The 18,641-nt window shown below is 40.2% G+C and overlaps 1 protein-coding gene across 1 annotated transcript in view; it reads left to right on the plus strand.

The window, feature by feature from the left end:
• Window positions 1-18,641, plus strand: part of LOC111864799 — a 66,327-nt gene extending 47,686 nt beyond the window's left edge. The window contains exons 3-8 of the mRNA XM_023852311.2: window positions 7,136-7,361; window positions 9,504-9,702; window positions 11,920-12,196; window positions 14,063-14,294; window positions 16,675-16,823; window positions 17,769-18,641. Of these exons, the coding sequence (XP_023708079.1) occupies window positions 7,136-7,361; window positions 9,504-9,702; window positions 11,920-12,196; window positions 14,063-14,294; window positions 16,675-16,823; window positions 17,769-18,035 (1,350 nt within the window). The 3' untranslated portion in view covers window positions 18,036-18,641. The remainder of the gene's footprint in view (window positions 1-7,135; window positions 7,362-9,503; window positions 9,703-11,919; window positions 12,197-14,062; window positions 14,295-16,674; window positions 16,824-17,768) is intronic.

Below are 18,641 nucleotides of genomic sequence, written 5' to 3' on the forward strand. Positions count from 1 at the left end.
TTCAACAAGTCATCTTTCACATACATCTGTGAGGATTAATCCTGCACAAGACATTATGTAATCTTTAGTTTCAAGGGTCACTAAGATTGACGTGGTTTTTGCTCCTTGTAGGTGACTGGACAAATTTATTTCACACCGTCTCAAGCACAATATAAATCCAGACTAAACGATTCGGCGATTCCAAACAAAATATTTACTTTGTAGCGTGGAATGGGTTATGGTATCTGGCGCGGTAAAAGGTGCGACGAATGTTAAGTTTCTGTTTCTAGACCTATCAGTCCCAGGGATCTAATTTTTTTGTACAACTCATATTCTCATATTGGCATAGAAAATTAACTGTTCAAACAAAACCAATACGATTCCTATCAAATGTTGTACGTTTGACTTTGATAATTTTATACAAAAACATCAAAACATATGAAAACAATTTGAAATCTTATGTTTTAAATCATTTACGGTTATTTTGATAATTAAAAATTATTTTCAAAACTCATACAAATATAATTTCAGTACAGTACGGCAAAATATCTCGTATTGTTACGGTTGCTGGAATATCTTGCCTCTTTGGGTGTTCTTGCCCAGTTGTAGAGAAGAGGTAAGGCACACTATACGAAATGACGTAGACAGACAGACATAAGGGTATTGTCACGTATTCCGGGTTAGCGTGACTAATAATAATGGGTTCCGGATTAGATGATTGGATTTATTTGCACTTCTTCACAATTACGGGTACAATCAATTATAGCACTATCGCTAATCTACCCATTTAAAAAATCACTAGGACACTCCATTCTCGTCCTTGCAATCTCACCTGAACTCTCAGAGTCAGATTCAATGCCAGAATTACTTTACAACTGGCGGTTTACCTCCAGTCAGTTCGTCTTGGCGCCAAGCTCCATGAGACACACGACCAGTAAGTTTTTCAACTGAACACTTGCAGTTATAGTCCTTATGTAACATCCTCTCTGAAGAGAAGATAGATCTGTCGTTTACAATTGCTGCAGGCCCTCGCCAGTCATTATAGGGTCCGAGTCCTGAGGGACCATAACCATGTTTTACTGTCTTAAATTCGAGACTCCACCAACCTGGAGGGCGAGGTCCCCGTATTTATATTCCCCAGGAATAGGGTGGCCCAGTGGGTTCTATTTTCGTCGCCTCCTACGACTCGCAGGGCTACGTTGGAGGTATAATTCTTCTGTACGGACTCCACAGAAAACACTTTTTCCCAGCAATTTCTCTATTGTTATAGAATTGTGTTTACGTTGCCGTTGCATAGAAACGGTAGGTCTTCTATTGTTGCTTGCGTGTTCGTTGCCGCTAGAATGTGTTTAGCGACCCGTTGCCTAGCAATGGATCATTCCGTCACGGTATTAATAGACGGTAAAGTGTCAAATCTGATTACAATTATGAATGTACGAATAGTGGCGGATTGATTGCCCCTGTGCAGTCCAGTCTGCTATATCCTGTGTTTCCTTTTATTTGCAGTAAACTGCAAATTACATGTGAAGTAGCGTTTGACGTCATGGTCACCGCCAGTGAGTGAAAATCATAGAAACAGAGGAATAAAAACTTTGTATTCGTTGTATTTCCGAGGTCCGATCCCTCTTAACCTCCTGACAGGGATACGTGAATTGTACATTAACCCTGAAATTGGTGGTGTAGTTTTTATTTTCATTCTGTTTTCTCCCTTGGGCTTAAATAGTACCCTCATGATTTCATTTCCAAACATGTCAGGCTGCAAGATCCTGAGGTTTTCACGGCTGTGAACATGAAGGTTACTCTTTGTCTTCTGGGATCTGAAGCAGTATAGTTTGGTAGAAAAATTTTTCTCTCAAAGGCCGGTAACTTTCTACCAGACTACCTGGCGTCACATCCCAGAAGAAACTTTCTAGTCTGTCTACCCCCTTACCTTGGACTCAGAGAGCAGTTTTCATACCCATAAACAATGGACAGGATCAAATTAAATTTGCAATTTTCTACGTAAATGGATGCACGTCGAGCAGTGCAAACTGAGGCAAACAGTATTTCGACACGCTAAACTAATTATATTGCTGATACCATTACAGATTTAATTTACTGATCGCCCACGAATAGTCAACTGCCTTAACACAGTTACGCAAATCAAACTAGTTATTCCCCGAGACATAGATATGTTACGGGTCTTTGATTTATGTTATCATGTTAATGGTGTGGTTTCTCCACGTCTTAGTTTAATTACAGGATTTGTGAAGAACCCCTGAAATACGGGCGTAATGAGAGGACAGCAGGACCGTTGCTCGCTGATGAACTTAACATGCATTCTTTCCACAAAGTGCAAACGTGTCTATTTGCATGTTACAACTTCGAAGGGGTGAAGTTATTTCGGTTAAATTTGGTATTTGAAGGTCAACAATAGAAAGTTTACGAATGCACCGAAAGTTGCTTCCTATCGGTTATACAGCATCTTCAGAAGTACATGCCACTGACATTGGGTACAATTTATGTTTTCTTGTACGAAAATGTACAAACATAGGCTTACAAATAGGCAAAATATTATAGCATGTGGACCCGTTGTTAAGTAATGACCCTGTAAACAACGGCTGTTGCTAGGTAGTGGCCGTAAACAGCAACACACGAATAGTGTTCTCTAAGCAGACCGAGTGATAGCCACGTGATGCAACAGAAGAACTGTTTGGAGAAATGTTTTCTATGCGGTATGTGCCGACGTGTTATAAGCAGAACATGTCTAGAATTTAGTGAGTTGTGAGACATTCGCCAGCCAGCAAGGATGTGAACACGGAAGATGAGGAAGCTACGGCGTTGCAAGCCGTTACCAGGCGACAGTCTGTGAAGACACAGGAAACTAAGAAGATCTAGAGCGTGTGAATTGGCGATCGCGCTATAGTTACGTTCTGCAAGTGTTCAATAAATCCAATTTCCGTCTGTAGTCAGCATACACGTGATAATATTCTCATTTTTCGTAGTATTAGACCTAGTGTTAATAGCTTTTCCGAAATGAGAGTATAATATAGATAATAAAATACGAATTTTACTGTCATTTAGCTTAGCCCAGACTGGCTTTCGGGCATATGCCTATTAGTACAGAAAGAAGGGAGGGGGAAGGAAAGAAGTAAATAACGAAAGAAAGAAAGAAAGAAAGTTGCTCGCCGTTGCAGTAAGATAGTAATAATTCTCAGAATTCCTTCCGGCTTGTAGCATAGTGCCTCAACTAACTACTCTACCACGTGCACCGTTCGAAGTCAGTTTTGATGTAAAGTGACTAGAAAGCTGGCCGTGGGAATGGCAGAAATTGCAGCAATTTACACGAAACATGGCAGCAAGAAGTTTCAGTTCAATGCTGAACAACCCGAAGTCAAACAACCTCGTCGAAAGCGTCGCATTTTATAGAAAATTCATAAGTGGACTTGAGCACTTTTTCCATTTGAGGTGCTGGTGAGGCGCGAGTCCGCCCTCGCAAGTGATTATGTTGTGGAAGGTCGCCACTGTTGGAGGTCTTACCGAAAATAGCATGTGTACCCCAGAGTCATGACCGAGCAACCGTTGGCTGTGTAAAGAGTGCTTCAGTAACTCAGTCGATACAAAGGATGAAGCTCGCTACCTTGGTAGTTGATTTATGGATTTTATACCCTTTGACGTAAGAATTTTACACAACTAACATTTAAGAATGCAATTTATACGCCACAGTAAACACACCGCTTCTCCATTCCAAAGACGAGTCAGTTAATACTGTTTAGGCAAATAATCGTTGTTCATTGTGAGAATCATTGAATAGTTGCGCAGCTGGTGAAGAAATTATCCACTACTTGGAATCCAAAGGCTCATTACCAGGACCCGGATTTTGATGACATGAAAATATTTAAAAAATTGACCTAAAATATGACCCAAAAATCTAATATGCAGGGCCCGGATTTTGATGACCTGAAAGTATTCAAAAAATGACAGAAAAATCCAGAAAAATGACCCAAAGGAGAAAAGAAAGAACACTTCGCTTCCATGTTATTCACATTTCAGAAAACATATTTTAAAAAATCCCTAAAATGGCCAAAAATGACAAGAAATACCCTTAAAGGTAAAAAAATTTACCCCAAAATTACCCCCAAAATGAAAAAATGACCTTAAAACTAAAAATGTCAAAAAATGACAAAAAAATCACGCATAAAATTTACATTTCTGTAACCAGCAGCTCATATCCGAGATTTATATATTTAAGAGCATCGCGTAGGATACAATGAAAAAAAAAAGATGACATGTCATCAAAATCCGGGCCCTGCTCATTACCCTGCTCACAAGAACCTCTTTATCCTAAGGCCTGTGAAACCAATCTGTACATTTTCATGTTCTCTTTCCGTAAGACTGATACTAACCGAAGACAACTGCTACACATCGAAGCTCAGCGCCGTACAGAAATACTGGAGGCTGCTGTACATAAGTGAGAATGCTAACGAACCATGCAAGGAGCTGTGGGAGGGAGAAAGGTAGCAAGGAGCAAGTGGTTAGAACTCGCTTGACCTTCGTGCTACTGACCTAAATTTTCCGTAAAGTGCTGTAAGCCGCCTACAAAATGCGGGCATATGTAACACGCGGGGGTTGCCCACCCTTCCGAAGGCCATGCTTGCCTTTTCGCAAGACTCAATGAAACAGAAAAAAAAAAGGGAAACCTAATTTGAACACTGAAAAGAGGGCATCTGTCCTTGTGTTCAAGATCGCTGTAGCAGAACTGCACGCAGTGTACACTATAAAATGAGCCCTCGAAATTAAATGGGTGTGCACATGTGCTGCTCCTAACAGGCTTCATTTTTCAGAAGGAACTGACGCTCTATGGTGGCGGGAACAGCTTGTATCCATTGATTTGCATGATTCAGCTTTCAGTTTACGATTAAATTTAGTACTGGGGGTACATTCTAGAGCCTGTCACAGTGGCCGCGTGGTCTAAGGCATGAACTATCTTCGCTCGCTCGAACATTGGGATCGTAGGTTCTAATCCCACTCAAGGCATGAATGTCTGTGTGCGTTTAGTCTGTTTGTGCTATTCTGTATGAAGCTAGAGGCATTGCGAAGGGCTGATCCCCCGTCCAAGGAGTCCTACCAAGAAGCTGAAAAGCGGCCAATGCCCAAAAAGTGCCATAGATAGACAGATAGTACAAGTAAAGGTAGAGAGACAAATTTGTTCCTGTGATTAATTAGGCACGCACCATGAAAACAGATGGGAGCGGAAATATAGCCGTTCAGTGCATTAGACGTAAATCAGTTGCCAGCTTTACACTCCGGCCGCTTCACCCCCGGGAGAAATATGTCCCAGTACTCGTCGGACAGGAGGTTAACTGGGCCCCAGTGAAGATGTGGACACTGCAGAGAAGAGAACTCCTTTACTTCTGCCGGGAATCGAAACCGATCCCTCAGTCGGCTAGCCCTTAACCTAGTTGCTATACCGATTAATGCTTTACAAGTTATAAACAGACATTTAAAATTGAACTTTATTGATCAGGGGGAAAAAAACTTCGTCACTGATCAAACGATTTCATAACGCAACACTTTAGAAAGAAATTTGGATTGGAAATGAAGCAGGAAAGATAGTGTCACGTGTTGGGTGTATAACGCGACAAGTAACTTCACGTCGTCTTGGATCTAGGGAATTTATTGCACATTCGTTCTTACACTTATACAATTCACAATTACACGATTATTGCCATCTGCAGTATCACAAATACTTCTCCTGCTCTCGGCGTCTGCTACACTTCAACTGCACTCGGCGACTTCCCGTTCCACATTGTGTCACTCCTGATCGCACATTCTGGCTCACATACTGCTCAGCCGGCTTTTTATACCGTTCCCTGTTGCCTCGTGTTACCGGCCTAGTCCCCTGTTGCGTCACAGTGGGAAGTGCTATTACGTCACCGCGGGGGAGGGTGGCGGAGTGTTCACTGGCCTTTTACCGTAGCAGCGACAGCGCTCCGTTGTTGTTACGTCACCGCTGGCGGGGGAGCGGGTGTCCTGCATAGCGCAATACGTCACAATAGATAGCAAGAAAGGAAGGGGAAGGGCTATTAATACAAAGTTATTGATAAACATATCAGTTTATTAGTTGTGTGCTTGAGGAAAATAAATTATTGTCTTTGTGTTAGCAAATGAAGAGTGCTTATTTATTGATTCTGTAACTTATAATATTTGTTCATTTCAGAAGTTCTAAAAGTCTTTATTTCGAAGTTCTGAAACTCGTCATTTCGGTTGCTGGTATCTGCTTATTGAAGTTCATGGTCATCTTTACAGTTTTAATAACTGACGTATCTGCACGTGATGTACACGGATAATTGCATTTTGGAGCTTTTGCAAGCACAATGCGAAATTTGTCAGTCATGGTACTGTACTAATGCCCTTTCGTTTGACACGAATGTTTGACCTTCCTTTTAAGGTCGCGACATTAAATTAGGGGAAATGTTTAAGATCAGTACATCATTCTACTTCCATGACTCAATGATTACGTGAGTCATCACAAGGTTCTCGGTTTAAATATGGCATCAACAGCTGATTTCGCATACGAAATCACTTTAGTAGCTGAACTACCTCGATACGAATCAAAACAAAATTCGGCAGACAACCTTTGGTGTAGACCTCCAAAAAATTTTTTTTAATGGCTCTTCAACCCATTCAGGGCCCTGGCCTCTTAATCAGTTCCGAAATCATTTTCCACAGAAGGTAGGACTCCTTGGACGAGTGATCAGTTTGTCTCAAGGCCTCTACCTAAACACAGAATAAACGCATACACACACCAAACATCCATGCCCTGAGTGGGATTCGAACCCACGATCCCTGCGTCCGAGCGAGCGAAGGCAGTTCATGCCTTAGACCGCGCGGCTACTGTGACTAACTAGGCCTCCAATACCAAATTTACTCTAGATTCGTTAAATATAGTTTATAAGATAAATATGCAGAGGTACATATGTACAAACATGAGCTTTCCATTATGTCTTCATTATATGTATTTCGTGCAAACACTGCATGAAATTTACCTGAATGCTGAAACTGGAAATATTTTCATCTACAGTGGCTGTTAGCAATACTGAACACAGCTACAAATTGTGTGCAGTTCAGGACGTTTTCTTATTGTTTTAATGTTAATAGATAATAATTGGTCTAGGTGTACGCTGAGGAAGCAGCCTCAGATGACGACGACGACGATGATGATGATGGTGGTGGTGGTGGTGATAGTGATGACTACGACATTGACTATTCCTTAGAGGATAAGATGCCAAGTAGTCCAACACACGGCAAGAAACAACATTTGAACACAGTCAGCGAGGACAGACACAAGCACAGCCACGAGAAGCTTGAGCATCAGGAAGACCTCACATCCGGTTCAGCCGGTAAGATACACGTGCCTTTCCTATAGTACTAACCTAGGGCCAGAGGCCGCGCCATAGCTCACGCGGTTAGTCGCTGGCTTCCCACAGCGGCGGCCCGGGTCTGGTCATGTGGGATTTGTGGTGGACAAAGTGGCGCTGGGGCAGGTTTTCTCCGAGTACTTCGTTTTCTCCTGCCAATCTTCATTGTACCAATTGCTCCACAGTCACCATCATCTATCATTTGTGGCTGGTAGAGTAGGCCAGTAGTGGCCGCAGTACCAAGTGGACTCAGTCTCACCCCACTAAGATTAATAATAAAAACTAGGACCAATAATCTGACTTTTGTGTTGCACTTCTTACCGTCTATGTGCACTCACTCGTCTTCCTCTGTTTATTGTATATCACTACATGTTTCGGCCCAATTGGCCATAATCAGGTGTACAGGTTGTAATGAAGGAATCTGCTGGTCTGCTATAGTGTTATTCTGCTTGTTTTTGTGTGTGTAAATGCCCCGGACTATTCTAGGTTATGTGGGTTATCATGCTGTTGCCATGCGCATGTTTGTCTTATCTGTAATATGTGACGGGTTATTTGTATTATAGTTTTATTTTAAGGTACATGTTTATGTATATTCTGTCTCTACATATCTGATTTTTTATTTTCTTCGGGTGGTGTGAGACTGAGTCCACTTGGTACGTCAGCCACTAGTTGGCCTAATGTACCAGCCCCGGATTATAATGGTGACCGGAGTGAAGCAGTCGGTGGAATGAGAAGTGGCAGGGGAAAACAAAGTACTGGGAGAAAACCTGTCCAGCGCCACTTTGTCCACCACAAGTCCCACATGATATGACCTGGGCTCTAACCTGGGCCGCCATGCTGGGAAGCCGGCGACTAACCGCTTGAACTATGGCGTGGTCTAGTCTGCTGTTACTTGCGGTTTTGTTGGTTTATTGATTTTTCTTTGATGGCCAATTAGGCCGAAACATATAGTGATATACAATTAAGAGAAGAAGACAAGTGAAAATTAACGGAAGTTGCAAGTAGACGGCAAGGAGTGGAACGCAAAGTCAGATCCACACGATACAACAGGATGCCATGAACTGTAGGACCAATGAGCTTGCTCAGGTTTCTGAGCGCGTCAGTGAACTGGTTCTTTCACCTCTTCCCATACTCAGATGACACAAAATAAACCCAGCAGGCTAACGGCCAATAATGGGATCACTGACTCAGATTAATTAAATCCACTCTAAAACTTCATTCCAGCTCTTTCCATCACGACCAACAGCTTGCTTAGGTTTTGGAACGCATTGTTAAATTACTGGATCGCTGATTTAGACTAATTAAAATAATACTAATACCCAAATAGTACACGGGGCTGGGACACCAAGGTACGTATAGCGACGGGATGGACGGCCTGAGGTCGACCCCCGGCAGGAGGAATAGATTTTTCTTTTCTGCATATGGCCCGTGCATTATTTTGCATGCGAGCAAAACTTGTCTTTCGTTTTGAGAGAACAGGTATTTAAAAACAAATGTCTGATGACGTTGTTTTGGGCGTAAGTGATATTCCAGCTCGGAATAAAGAGAACTGTGGTGTTCTTAATATATACACTCTTAAAAGGTAAAGTTGTCCCTGTGCTTAATTAAGCACCACGCCATGAAGACGTATGGGGGAGGGGAAATTAGTTCCATCATTCTTGACCTCGGTATTAGTTGGAGGAGAGTGGTCAGCTTCACGCCCCAGCCGCATTACCCGCGGCAAAGGAGCACCCCCACCCGGTATCCATTGGATAGGAGGCTGCGTGGGCCTCAAAGCCGGTCTAGACTTTGTGGAATAGAGAAAAATCTCTTGATCTTGCCTGGAATCGAACCCCGGCCGTCCAGCCCGTAGCCTGTTACTATACTGACTGAGCTATCCCGGCCAAGCATATATGCATGGACATAAGAAAAGAACAAAGGAATCTGTGTGGAAAACTTCATGGTGAGAGGCAAGATGGGAGATGAAGAATGACATAGAATGATATTAGAATTAATCATATATAAATTCACTGCAGTCCTCTGAACTGTATCAAAAATGGACTCTGGTGAGCTTTGGTGATGAAAACGTCAGCCTTCTAACTCGTAAGGTCTTCCATGCACCTCACCGCATTGATCTCTCCACAGAACGATCCAAGAGGGAGATCCATTCTTCGGTGTTGCCCATTATTTCGGAAAGCTATGGCGTGGATTTCAAGCATCAAAACAATAATAGCGAGGGGCTGAGACTTTATGAGTCCCTTGTGTCCAGTGGCGGCAAGAACGAGCCAAAAGACACTTCCCTGGACTGGGGAAGTACAGAGAATCCTATCAAAAGCTATCACAGGTAAGTTACTCTCATGCCATTCTGACGAAATACTTCTACAGTTCCTTCATGATTTTGTGATATCAGCAACAAACTTTTTGCACTTTGATACAGCACTGACCAACAGGCATGTTGTCGAACTCTGCTTCCAATTAATTTGAAATTAAAATCAATATTTGAAAACAGAGTTACATTTTACTCTAGATGCAGGCAGAGGCAGTCCGGATTCGACACAGTGATGAATAAACCTAGAAGATTTATCACTGTTGCCATTGTTTTTGGTAATTCTATGTAATTACAGGTTATTGTAAACAATCACCGTTTTATTCACATTTACTGTAACACATGTTTATACAGTATGTATACAATATTATTTAGGTAATATTTCATGTAATGCAGTAATATTCTTTTATATATAATACAGAGTAATATTACCTGGATCTGTAAGTAAAAGGTAAAGCTATCCCTGTAACAGGCCGTGAAGGCCCATAGGGTTGTGAAATGTTGAGGTTCCCGCATTATCTAGACAATCGGCTCATAGATGGCGATAAGGTTGTCGGCCTTACGCGCCGGCCGCGCTTTACTCCCTAGGAAAATTATTTAATTAATTCCTGGTACTCATTTCTGTTAGAGGCTGAGTCAACCACAGGGCCATAGTGCGGCTGGAAGGGTTAGGTCAATTGAAAAAAATCCAATGACCTCATCGGGACTTGAACCCGCGACCTTCTGGCTTGTAGCATAGCGCCTCAACCAACTACGCTACCGCGTGCCCCACAGCTGGATCTGTATAGTTGTGAAAAAGATTCTGTTACCCTGAAGTAAGAAGAGAAATTGCAAATATTAAAAAGGAAAATATTAAGGAGAACGTCATAGTGCCAGAGATATGAAATACTGGATGAAAGGGTAATAATACACAACAGGGATACACACAGAGTACGTTGTATTATTGTAAGGGTAGATAAATGTAAAATAGTACTGTTGGCTGGAAATTTAGCTGGGATGGGTAAATATGTAATACCATGTTGAATTTCGGTAGAAATGCCTGTTGAAGACCAAGATGATGAAAATAATTGGCTTTAACATCATTGATGTTTAAAGTTCTAGTTCAATTTCCAGAGACTTAGTTTATCAGTCATACTGACATTAACATATCTCTGGGGTTACAGAGAAAAGGGTTAACTCACTGAACACCACTTTTCAGGAGAATAAGAAACAGTATTAGATATTTATGAAATATAAGTAATGTATTTAAATTAGTATTTCCTTACTTACTTATTTACTCATTGAGCTGAGTCCTTCTGGAGGAGCCGCCAATTCTGCGGCTACTTAAGAATTTCCAAACATTTTATGGAACCCAAAGGTTCATTACCATGTTCACAAGAGCCACTGGTCCCTATTTTGAGTCAGATCAATCCAATCCATACCAGCCCATCATATCTCTCTAAGATCCATTTTAATATTGTCCACTGACCTATGCCTTGGTCTTCCCAGTGGTCTCTTTCCTTCTGGCTTTCTTATATGCATTCCTTGTCTCCCCCATTTGTGCTACGAGTATTTCCTTATGTCACTAAATATTATGGTTAGAGCTATAACCCAATTTATATTTAGTTCTATTGATAAGGTGAGTGTTATGATACATGCATCTCATTTTGACAATTTATGATTAACTTTCTTTTTCAGTACACCAAAAATATTACTTTGGGTGTATCACTGAAGCATGTGAACTGAGATGATAAACACATTCAAGGATGAAACATTGTGTTAGGCCTATATGTTGGAAGGAAAGAACCAGCATTCCTCTGACTCTCCGCTGGCTTTCATATACTGCCTGTATTGTCTTTATTCTTGTGGCTAATTTAAGTAATATTTCTACGAGCAATATCCTTTATGCTTTTAATCTAATTTCAATATAGGAAAGTCTTCCAGGGTGATATCACTGACCCCACTTTGACTTCAGAACATAACACGCTAATTTTCATGAAATGTGGTATGAAAGTCATCCCAAAGGGGATTATCCTGTTATCACCATTCAGAAAGCTTTTCTTCAGACCCTTCAGTTTCAGTTCTCAAATACAACCTTTTGCTAAAACATGTCATGCAGTGTAATTGCAGCCTCCCCAGAGAGGATAACTGTGCTAGATTTGAGGTTTACGTCATGTAAGCTGGTACATATTTACTGACACCACATCACAGAAAAAAATAATCTTCATTTGTAACACTTATTACATTTTTGTCCAGAGTCAGTTCACTGTGGTCATCCAAGTCACAACAGAAGAAGTATGTAGGAAGTCCACAATACAGTGATGCACCAGTATACCGAAGGTATCGTGACCGGTCACAAAAAACAACTACTGGCGCACCAGGACCTATCATCTCACGAGTATCACGGGTCATGCAGACAGACTCCAGTGATACCCTGTTGCCACCACCATCACCACCACCAGCTGCAGCGCTCACACTGCACCCCCAACAACAGAAACTTCCTGATGGAGAGACAGTTGTTAGGGTGTACCAGGTGTGTGCAGCTGTCAGCTATAGCAGTAGCAGTAAAGGAGTTAGTAACATGACCGGATATATCCAAGGCTACCAGATTTTGACTCCTTGGAATATTATTTGGAAAATTTTCTCATTTCTTAAGTGTCATTGAATAGGTTTGTAACACACTGGTAAGGAATGCTCTGCTAGAAACAATAAGTAAAGAAAGTAAAGCTATCCCTGTAACAGGCCGTGAAGGCCCATAGGGTTCTAAGACGTTGAGGGTCCCACACTATCTAGACAACGGCTCAAAGATGGCGGTAAGGTTATCAGCCTTACGCCCCAGCCGCGCTTTACTCCCCAGGAAAATTATTTAGTTAATTTCTGGTACTCATTTCTGTTAGAGACTGAGTAAACCCCAGGGCCTACCAATAGGATTAGGTCAATTGAAAAAAATCCAATGTCCTCAACCAAGCTAGTGCGTGCCCACCACCAGAAACAGTACCTTGACATAATTTATGACTGCTTCCATCATGTCAGTATGACTCCAAATGAACCAGTGTTAAGTATTGTTTTAGACCACCAGCATACAATGTATGCCTGATGGGATATAAAATTCAGAACATGCTGCTTTCCACTCCCTTTCACCTAAATATAGAAGTCTACGATGAGTGGAGCTTACCTCTGTATCCCCAAGGCTCAGAAACTGAATAAGGGTATGATGTATACTTAAACTTTGGATGATCATGAATGAACAACTGGAAAAGATGCAAAAGGAAGTTGTTGTGGTTTATTTTAATTTATTCCTAGCATTTTATTGAAGGGATTGAGGAAAACCTGAAAAGCCTTAGATAGGGTGGCTAATCTCTAAGCCAAAGTTCAGACCTGGGAACTCCTGAACATGAAACACTGGTGTCAACCATTTGATACAACATCTCATGCATGACATATAGGCAAAAAGGGTCCTTTCAGGTACTTTATGATGATATGGTTCAATTGCAGACATTATACTCATTACAAGGAAATGGTAGGTTCCTAAGGAGTCAGAAGGAACATGCATGAAATTATGTTTTATCAAACATATATTAAAAGAATACTAAGCAGATCAGTGTTGCCACCCTCTACTCTTATATGTGGGAGGTACCATGTTTAAATCTAAAATTACTCTTTATCCAGACTAAGGTGTTTATGGTCCTCTTCAGTGTACCCATGTGATTGTACTATCTTGAAATAACTGAAACATGTCATTAAATAACTTAAGAATAATAATCAGTGTTAAGCACTACATGATCTGTATATTGGCAGCACTGTTACATTATAAACTAAAAAAGTTAATGTTAGTTTAAAGAAGGACTCTAGTGTTTGTAATTAGCTCATGCAAAAATAGAGATACTTTCTGTAACTGAAGTATTCTGGCTTTGAGAATGGCTCAGTATTCATGCCTGACAAAGTCTGATTTGACTAATCAGAAAGAGGCAGATAATCCATCATCCAGAATCAGGATGACAACCTCGGCAATGTGCAAGAGATACTGTACATGTTCCAGCAGAATTCTGCCATCTTTGAAGATGTTTATTCAAATTGAAAAACTATCAGAAGTAATACAATTCATGATTCTTGTAGGTAGATGCTGAATAGATATGTTACAATATTACCTTAAATTAAGCTATAACTACTTCCTTTTATATTCTTCCCAGTCCATTATTCACCATCATCAAGTTATTCAGCACTATGTAGTCTACTTCCTCAGAGCATTGTTAAGTAAACTAAAAAGTGGGTACTCCCAAATACAGTCTATATTATTCTGATTACAATTACACCAACTTGCTAGATCTCATCTGTGTAAAACACCATGTATTTATTTTATTGCCTAACAAAGTACTATACCACTCTACCATGTAAACAGGAGCAACGAGCACCAAAGGGAGCCACAGTATCAGGTCCTGGTGACATAATTACAGCAGAGGGACATACAGGGAAGTCTCGCATGCGCCGCAAGAAGCACAGGCCACAGCGCAAGAACCTAGCACAACTTGAAGGACTTGATGACCATCCAGTGAGATCCAGTAGACTAACAGCTGCAGCACACTATGATGGTGACACCTCAAATTATAAGTTGGGACACACTCACTATGAAGGTAAGAAGAGGGGGCCAGGAAGTGACCTTCATAACTTGTAAAGTGTCACCAAAATTACTAATAGTAGCATAAACATTGTCACATATTTGGAATATGTATCATCCTCCACTGAAGACTGTGAACATCAATAAACTTGTAAGATTTGATTTTTTCACGGTGGCGTGACTATGAAGAAAGCAGTCTTCTGGGATGTGGCACCATGTAGATGTGGTGTTAACCAACGATTCGGAGGAATGTATCGCCTCCATCTTCAGGGTAGAAGGAAAAATAAATAATCCACAACCGAAGAGACTGTGAGAACCTGTACAAGCAGTTCCAGTTCTCATGCTCTCTTCGCTTGCGGATTAATTATTTTTCCTTCTACCCTGAAGATGGANTCAAAAATTTCCCAGCATTTTATGGAACCCGAAGGTTCATTACTGTGTTCACAAGAGCCCTCCACTGGTCCCTATCCTGAGCCAGATCTATCCAGTCCATACCATACCATCCTATCTCTCTAAGATCCATTCTAATATTGTCCACCCACCTACGCCTTGGTCTTCCCTGTGGTCTCTTTCCTTCTAGTTTTCCCACCAATATCCTATACGCATTCCTCATCTCCCCCATTCATGCTACATGACCTGCCCACCTCATCCTCCAATTATACTTGGAGAAGAGTACAAGTTATGAAATTCCTCATTATGCAGTTTTCTCCAACCTCCTGTCACTTCATCTCTCTTCAGTCCAAATATTCTCCTTAACACCCTGTTCTCAAACACCCTCAGTCTATGTTCCTCCCTTAATGTTAGAGACCAAGCTTCACACCCATACAGAATCACGGGCAAAATTATAATGTTGTATATACTAATTTTTATGTTTTTGGACAACAGACGAGAAGACGAAAGGTTCTGGACTAAATGGTAGCAAGCATTACCCAAGTTCAATCGCCTCTTAATTTCCTCCTGAATCAGGTTTCGATCTGTTATCGTTGTTCCAAAAATATATGAACTGTGTCACATTTTCAAAACATCTGTTTCCTATCTTTATGTCATGATTTTGCCCTGCATTTTGGTGACGAGAGAGTAACATATACTTAGATACAAAATATTAGTAATAAAATTATTAAAACATCAGCAGCAACATATCTATTATCACACAAAAATTATTTGTCCAAAATAACAGACTTTCTATCAAGTTCCACTGACTGGGACAATTTAGTCTTTGAAAGAAGGAAGTACCTTTGCAAGAGAGCTAGATAATTTCTGTTTGGGAGAGATGGAGATTTTACTGGTTTAGAGGGTGGAACAAAAAGAAACTGATATAGGCCCAACTATTCAAGTCCATCAGTTCCTTGATAATAGAGTAGACTGATTGTCCAGCTTCAGTGGGAAATGAATTGTCCTGAATAATCAACAAAAGGAATATGTAGCTAACTTGTGAACTGAGATTTATATAAAACACATTTATAACACACAGATATATTGGGTTTTCGGACTTTATCCATCATCCTGGTTTTAAGAGAACTAAGAAAAACACAACATTTCAGAAACTGGATCTGTTTCCGTCCTCAGGTGAGGGGAAAAACACCTATTCTGTTGGGTCCCTTAGAAATAGCCTCAATCACTGGATCAACCAGGACGATGGATAAAGTACGAAAACCCAATATCTCTGCGTGTTATACACAATCATCAGAATCCTATAGTAACTACTAACACATTTATAAGTATATTTTACTCAGCAGAAGCATGAGTATGGTTTCTGAGGAGCTCCTGTGCCATTCATACGTATTAAAGAGAGAGAGAAAACAAAGCTATCTCAATTTTCCAAGTACTTATCAAAAGTGCGGCCAGCGCATAAGGCTGACAATCTTGCCGCCAGCTATGAGCCGACTGTCTAGATAATGTGGGACCCTCAACGTCTCACAACCCTATGGGCCTTCACGGCCTGTTACAAGGATAGCTTTACTTTACATATCCAAATGCAAAATAAAACTCCCTTAATTCTGTACTTGTTCCTTTTTCTAAATAGCAATTCCACATCATATATATGTACGGCATGCTTTAATATTAGAAATTGTGAAATGTGCCCACCGTTATTTATGTCTTTTTTGTGATTCTAAGAATAAACAGACATTGGTTTCCTAAACTGCAGTAATAAATCAGGCTTTATAATGGAAATGCAGCCTCTGAGATAGGAAGTGAACTTTTTAAAATTGTTTTCAAGAAACTGATGCTTCAAAGGATTAAACAAAATGGAATAGAATATATACATGCATATATATACTTTCATAGAATATTAAAAAAATTTATTATAGAATCTGGGAAAAAAGTTATAACTGGCTGGATAATTCAGTTTAATTTCAGTGCATACAATGCGGCTTACAATTTCATCTTCAACACAGGTAATGGGAGACTACGACACCCAGATGGTAAGTTCACAGACTGGGCAGCGAGCAGCTGGATGCAGGAGCTAGGAATGAACAGGTTCTTCCAGCTACAAGATGGAATTGTCAGTGTGAGAGACAGTGGACTCTACTACATTTATGCACAAGTATGTTGTTTCCTATTAACCTCTTGCAGGCAGATTTTACCATCAATAATACCTCTATTTTAGGAGTACTGTCAAGGATATTCCACCCTCACATGAAGATAAAAACAATTCATACTAATATACCGTTGGAAGTAATTCTTATATCCTTAATATGCCAAGCCTCACCCCTTGAAAGTGATAATGATTGTCATCTCCTTTATTATTATTCATGTCAACTGTTGCCTTGTAGGCAGCAAATAACTTCATCTTCAGGCTGTGCTGTTCTAGATTTATAACTCCATGTATTCTTGCAGATGGTTACTCAATTTTTCTGATGCTGCATCCGTTGTCAGGGTCAGAGTCAACATGAGACTTAGGGTACCTATCTGCAGAATACACTGCATCATATTCCATAAGACAGTAACTTTGCATTACCTGTTGGATAAGTATGTGTTAAAGTGGTCTTTTAACCCCAGAGACAAGCTTTTAAAAAATGATGAAAATATCTGGATCTGAGAAAAATGAAGTAAAATAGGAGAGTAAAACATGATATACAGTTTGTGCTCTTCACTTAATGTTGTGTGATTAAATAAAGAACAGCAAAATTAGACAGGAAGAAAATATGTGCGATACATAAATTTCCATACAAAATTTTGTTTTGAAAGCCACATGGTAACAGATCACTTGGGAGACTCAGTGATAGATAATATAACATTAAAATGGATCTTACAGAAATAGGTTCTGGATATAAGGACTGGGCCTTGTAATTAACATTTTTAATATGGTGGTGAATCTTCAGGTCACTAAAAAGAAGTAACTTCTTGATAAGATGAATAACTACCAACTGTGTAAGACCCTGCATCATGGAGTTATTTATTAATTCTGGGTTTCTTCATAATTATATAAAATAATCTATAGACATTTTTGATGGAATTATAATCTAAAACATATACTCTTTGCTGACAGATATACTATGTGGATGAACATGATGTGAATGGTTTCCGTGTATATCTGAACGACAAACCAGTTCTGCACTGCACCACCATGACAGTTCATTCATCTGGCGAACAGAGACGGGCAAAATCCAATACATGCCACACAAGTGCAGCTGTGTATCTCGCTTCAGGTGACAAGATTTCAGTACGAGATGTAGATGGACTACGTTATTCACTCTTCGAACCAGCAAAGAGTTTCTTTGGGCTCATCAAGCTCGGTGATGCCAAGATCAAGTAGAAAGACAGAACTGTGTCCAAAATGCCTAACTGTTCAATCCAGCTTTCAGCAGCAACTGCTTGGTCTTTGGAAGTCATTCCAAGATTTATTAAAAAAAAAACACTGATATTGTCCTTCCAGACAAAGTTTTGAAAATGGAGGTTACAGCAACTTGAGCTTATGACAAAATGAAATATCATTATGGTCTCACATGACACTTTCTCAATAAATGGACATAATTATGTCATATTCATTAACATGTTAACAGTAGATCTGTGAAGGTATACTACCCTATTAGAAAAGGAAAAGACTTGGCAGTGCGAACCATGAATCACTTCTTAGAGTGCACTGTGATGGGCTTGACAAAAACAATTATGGTGACTGTGTAATACATTACAAGATATGTAAACCTACCATTCACTCACATGCCTAAGGCTACAATTAATGAGGGGAAGGGAAAATATGACAAAGATTATGATAACAAGAACCATCAACATTCCTCCACCTAAATTTGTGGAAAAAGGGAATTATGATGTTACTTAATCATGTAAATTCATTACAGCAGAAAGCCTGATGCCTAGAAACTTCACATAATATTTAAACAATAAATCAAATATTATAACACAA

Source organism: Cryptotermes secundus, unplaced genomic scaffold (genome assembly GCF_002891405.2).
Source record: "Cryptotermes secundus unplaced genomic scaffold, Csec_1.0 scaffold1278, whole genome shotgun sequence".
Taxonomy (NCBI): Eukaryota; Metazoa; Arthropoda; class Insecta; order Blattodea; family Kalotermitidae; genus Cryptotermes; species Cryptotermes secundus.